At 62.8% G+C, this 3,911-nt stretch overlaps 1 protein-coding gene across 1 annotated transcript in view; it reads right to left on the bottom strand.

Annotated features, from left to right (window-relative positions):
• Window positions 1-378: 378 nt before the first annotated feature.
• The window catches only part of LOC102379989 (integrin alpha-L), a 14,399-nt gene continuing 10,866 nt past the window's right edge, over window positions 379-3,911 (bottom strand). Inside the window, 6 exon segments of the mRNA XM_025194129.1 lie at window positions 379-1,645; window positions 1,921-2,031; window positions 2,344-2,436; window positions 2,567-2,659; window positions 3,017-3,079; window positions 3,340-3,490. Of these exon segments, the coding sequence (XP_025049914.1) occupies window positions 1,505-1,645; window positions 1,921-2,031; window positions 2,344-2,436; window positions 2,567-2,659; window positions 3,017-3,079; window positions 3,340-3,490 (652 nt within the window). The 3' untranslated portion in view covers window positions 379-1,504.

A 3,911-nucleotide genomic window follows, 5' to 3' on the forward strand; every position in this document is an offset into this window, starting at 1 on the left:
TCCCGACCCCTGAGACCCCACAGCTCCCCCCGGGCCCCAGAGCCACTGAGCCCTTCTGGTCAGGGCAGGGCAGCCTAAGGGCTGAGGCCTGTTCTACTCACTTGCCAGCAAAGCCCTCCCCAGAGGTGGCTGCAGCGCCAGCCTTGGGCCCTGCCCGCCACTGGGGTGGCCCCAGGTCACCACTAGGCAAGGGAGCCGTTTCTAGGTTGCAGCTCTGTTATATGCAACCCCCAGTGTCCACCCCAGACTCAGCCACAGCTCGGTTACACCTGCTCCCCAGCACCCACCCCAGAACTGGCCTCAGCTCCGTTACACCCATCCCCTAGCACCCACCCCAGAGCTGTCCACATCCCAGCGTGGAATGATACCAGCCTGGGCTCCAAGCATTACAGCTGATTTAATCCTCTGGCCTGGGCCCTGCGTGCTGGGGCGGGCACACAGCACCACCCAGACATGGTGGGGGCCACTCGTAGCCACACTGAAGCTGCGCTTTTGGGGCTTGAGCTCTGTACAGCCCCCAGCACCTGGCTGGCTCCAACCCTGAGAATAAACCTTCCCCACCCCAGCCACAATCTCTGGCTCTTGCCCTGGGCAGGGAGCACGGGTCTAGGGGGGAAATGTCTTAGGAACACCCCAGGTGCGGGGGGCACAGGGAGGGGCCTGGGCGTGCGGGGCAGAAAGCAAAAGTCTTTGCAGGGCGAGAGCTTGGGTTGTGGGTGGGGGGTGCTTCATGTGGGTTCAGTACTTCTATGTGTGTCCCAGGGGGCTAGGTTCTGCGTATGTGCACCCATGTGTGCGTGTCTGGACACCCAAGTTTTGTGTGTCGGTGTGTGCATGCATGTGAGTGCATGTCTTAGATATCTGGGTGCGGGAGGAAGGGAGTCCCAGATGCTCGGGTTTTGTGCGTGATCCAAATGCCCGGTGGGGGTGGGTGGGTTCGGAAAACACGGGTTCTGTGTGTGTGTGTGCGCGCACGCGCGCCCTGGACACCTGAGCTCTGTGAGTGTATGTTTCGGATGCTTGGGTGTACGCGTGTGTCCATGTCCCGAATGCCTGGGTTCTAGGCACAGGCCAGCTGGGTTCTTTGTGCATGTGCACCCGTGCGCTCACATCTGTATGTGCAGTGCTGCCCCCTGCTGGGGGGTTCCCTGTTCTTAGCGGGGGCCCTGGGTACCGCGTGTGTGCCAGACACCTGGGTGCTCTGTGTGCGTGCCGTGGCCCAGACACCCGGCCCCTCTGTGCGCGCACCGGGTGCTGCTGGGATGAATAAAGAGCGGGGAGCATGAAGCGGGGAGCACTGCCCCCGCACCTCTCCCGAAGGGCCCCATCCCTGGCCCGGCCTGAGGGTCCAGGGCTCGAGTCTCCTGGGACCAGGAGAGGGATTCGAACTGGCGGCTCCTGGCAGGGCTGGAGTCTTCCCTGGGCATCTCTCTGTGCTGGGGTAGGGGGTGGGGGCAGCCTGGGGCATGGGACGGGGGCAGGCCAGGGGCTGGGGCTGGTGCCATCATTCTGTGGTGAAGTCTCCCTCCTCCAGGGGCTGCTTCCCCCCATTGGCCTCATCCCCGTCTCCGAGCCCATGCCCGTCCTTGGCACTCGGCTCCTGCTCCTCCATCCTGTCCTTGTAGCTGCGCTTGAAGAAGCCGCACTGAGTGGGGAGAGAAGGTGCCGCATGGGTATGGGGTCAGGGGCTGCAATGTGGCCAGACCCTCCCACTGCTGGGAAAGAGCCCAGATGTCCGGGCGCCCAGCCCCACTGCTCTCACTCCCCTCCCAGGCAGCCCAGGCAGCCCCACTGGAGGGAGCAGGCCACTGTCCCATCCCCACCCCGCCCCTTTGGGCCGTGTTGCAGCCAGCTCTGGGGTGGAGCAGGGTGGAGTGCAGCCTGTTGACAAAGGGCCCCAAGCCAGCACCAGCACCTCACCTTATACAGCACGATGATGATGAGGATGAGCAGCACAAGCCCCCCAACGCTGCTGCCGATGTACACGGGCAGGTAATTCATCACATACACCTGCTCCACCTCCGTCTGCACCTGGGGGAAAAGGGGGAACACGGGGTGAGAGCCAGACTCCCCATTCCCCCCTCCAGCTGGGCAGGGTGAGAGGTGAAGAAGGAAAAATTTCTCCCCGAGTCACGGCTACCCGCAGCGAGGACCTCCGTTATTGCCTCATTTCAGCTCCCACTTCCTGCTTAACCAAAGCTGAAATGCTAGATGCTGCTGCAGACCGCCCTCCAGGGGGCACACCTCTGGTTTTGCAGAGAGTGAATGAGGTGAAGGAGGAGCACAGGGGCAGGCTGGGAGCCCAGGTTGGGGTGCAGGCGAGGGGGGCAGTTGCGGGGGTACCTTGGCGTGGGTGAACTCGTTGTTCCACTGGCGGAAGCGGCTGTGGTTGAAGTCCAAGAACAGCATCGTGTGGATGTGGGAGCGGGATGAGTTCTGCCAGCACAGAGAGCCCCCCCGCCCCGGTTACTGCCCCTGTCCCCCACCGGCCAGTGGCCCCTGGAAGGGGAAATACCCCCGCCCCGTGCCCACCCCCAAGCCAGCCAGGGCCTGAGGATCCCCCTACCTTGATCACCAGTGGAGCCTCCAGGACCCCGGAGACATAGATGTGGACAGAAGAGCGGATCAGCCCTAGGCGGCAGAGGTAGACGTGGCAGTCCTGGGTGGGGAGAGCATGGTCGCAACTCCGTTACCCACAGCACCCACCCCAGAGCTGGCCACAGCTCCATGGATACACAGCACCCATGCCAGAGCTGGCCACAGCTCCGTTACACTTGGTCCCTGGTGCCCACCCCAGAGCTGGCTGCAGCTTTGTTCTACCCAGTCCCCAGTGCCCACTCCAGAACTGGCTGCAGCTCCGTGACTCGGGCCCCCAGTACCCACCTCAGAGCGAGCTGCAGCTCCGGGACACCCAGCCTTTGGCACCCACCCGAGCCAGCTGCAGCTCCATTATTCGCAGCGCCCACCCCAGAGCTGGCCACAGCTCCGTGCCCCTGCCTATGTGCCCAGCTCCCACCTGGCTGATGCTGTACAAGAAGGGCATGTTCTCCGGCTTCAGCTCACAGGGTTCGTCTCTGTCCTGGGGAACCCAACACCCTAGCGTCACCTCGTGGCATTGGGCTAGGGGGCCCGGGGACAGCGCAGTGCTATCCTGGGAGGAGGGGTGGTCCCTGCCCTTGTCCTTCCCCCCAGTATCGGTACTGAGGTGGGGGCAGCCAGGTGTCCGGGGAGGCATTGGCCAGGGGAGCTGGGAGGGGAGAACCCAGGTGTCCGGGGAGGGAGTGCCTGGGGAAAAGTGGGCATGGCGGACCCAGGCGTCCAGCCACTCCCCACACTCACCCTCCTGACGCTGTAGGTCTTCCAGGCCAGGCTGGCAGGAAGACTCCGAGGCAGCACCACGAAGGCCATCATCTCTGGCTGGGGCCAGGCCTCCTGGAGCAGGTTCTCCACCTGCCATGAGACCCCCACAAGGGTTTTTGGGATGGGGTCCCTGAGAGAAGGGTATGGGCCGGGACTGGCACACAAGGGTTAAGGCAGGGACGTGCTAACTAGCTTTTGTTCCTAGACAAAGCCTCTCTTTTCAGCTCCCACCTCCTGCTTAACCAAAGCTGAAGCGCTAGCTGCTGCTGGGGGAAACGCCTCTGATTTTGCAGAGCGCTCACAAGTCACCAGGGCAGTAAAAGAGGTGAACAGAGGCAGGCTGGGACAGAGAGACCGCCCTGGGAAAGGTTAGCTTTGTGAGCAGAATGGAAAGAAGGTCGTTAATGCCTGAGAAGCGCAGAACGATCAGCCATGGAGTCACCCGACTCCTGCTGCAGCCCAAATTGAAATGCCATCACTGCAGCACTGCGGGGCAGGGAAAAAAAGCAGGGGGTTTCATCCCAGAATAAACACACCCCACACTGGGGGGG

This window comes from Alligator sinensis, unplaced genomic scaffold (assembly GCF_000455745.1).
Source record: "Alligator sinensis unplaced genomic scaffold, ASM45574v1 scaffold1531_1, whole genome shotgun sequence".
NCBI lineage: Eukaryota > Metazoa > Chordata > Crocodylia > Alligatoridae > Alligator > Alligator sinensis.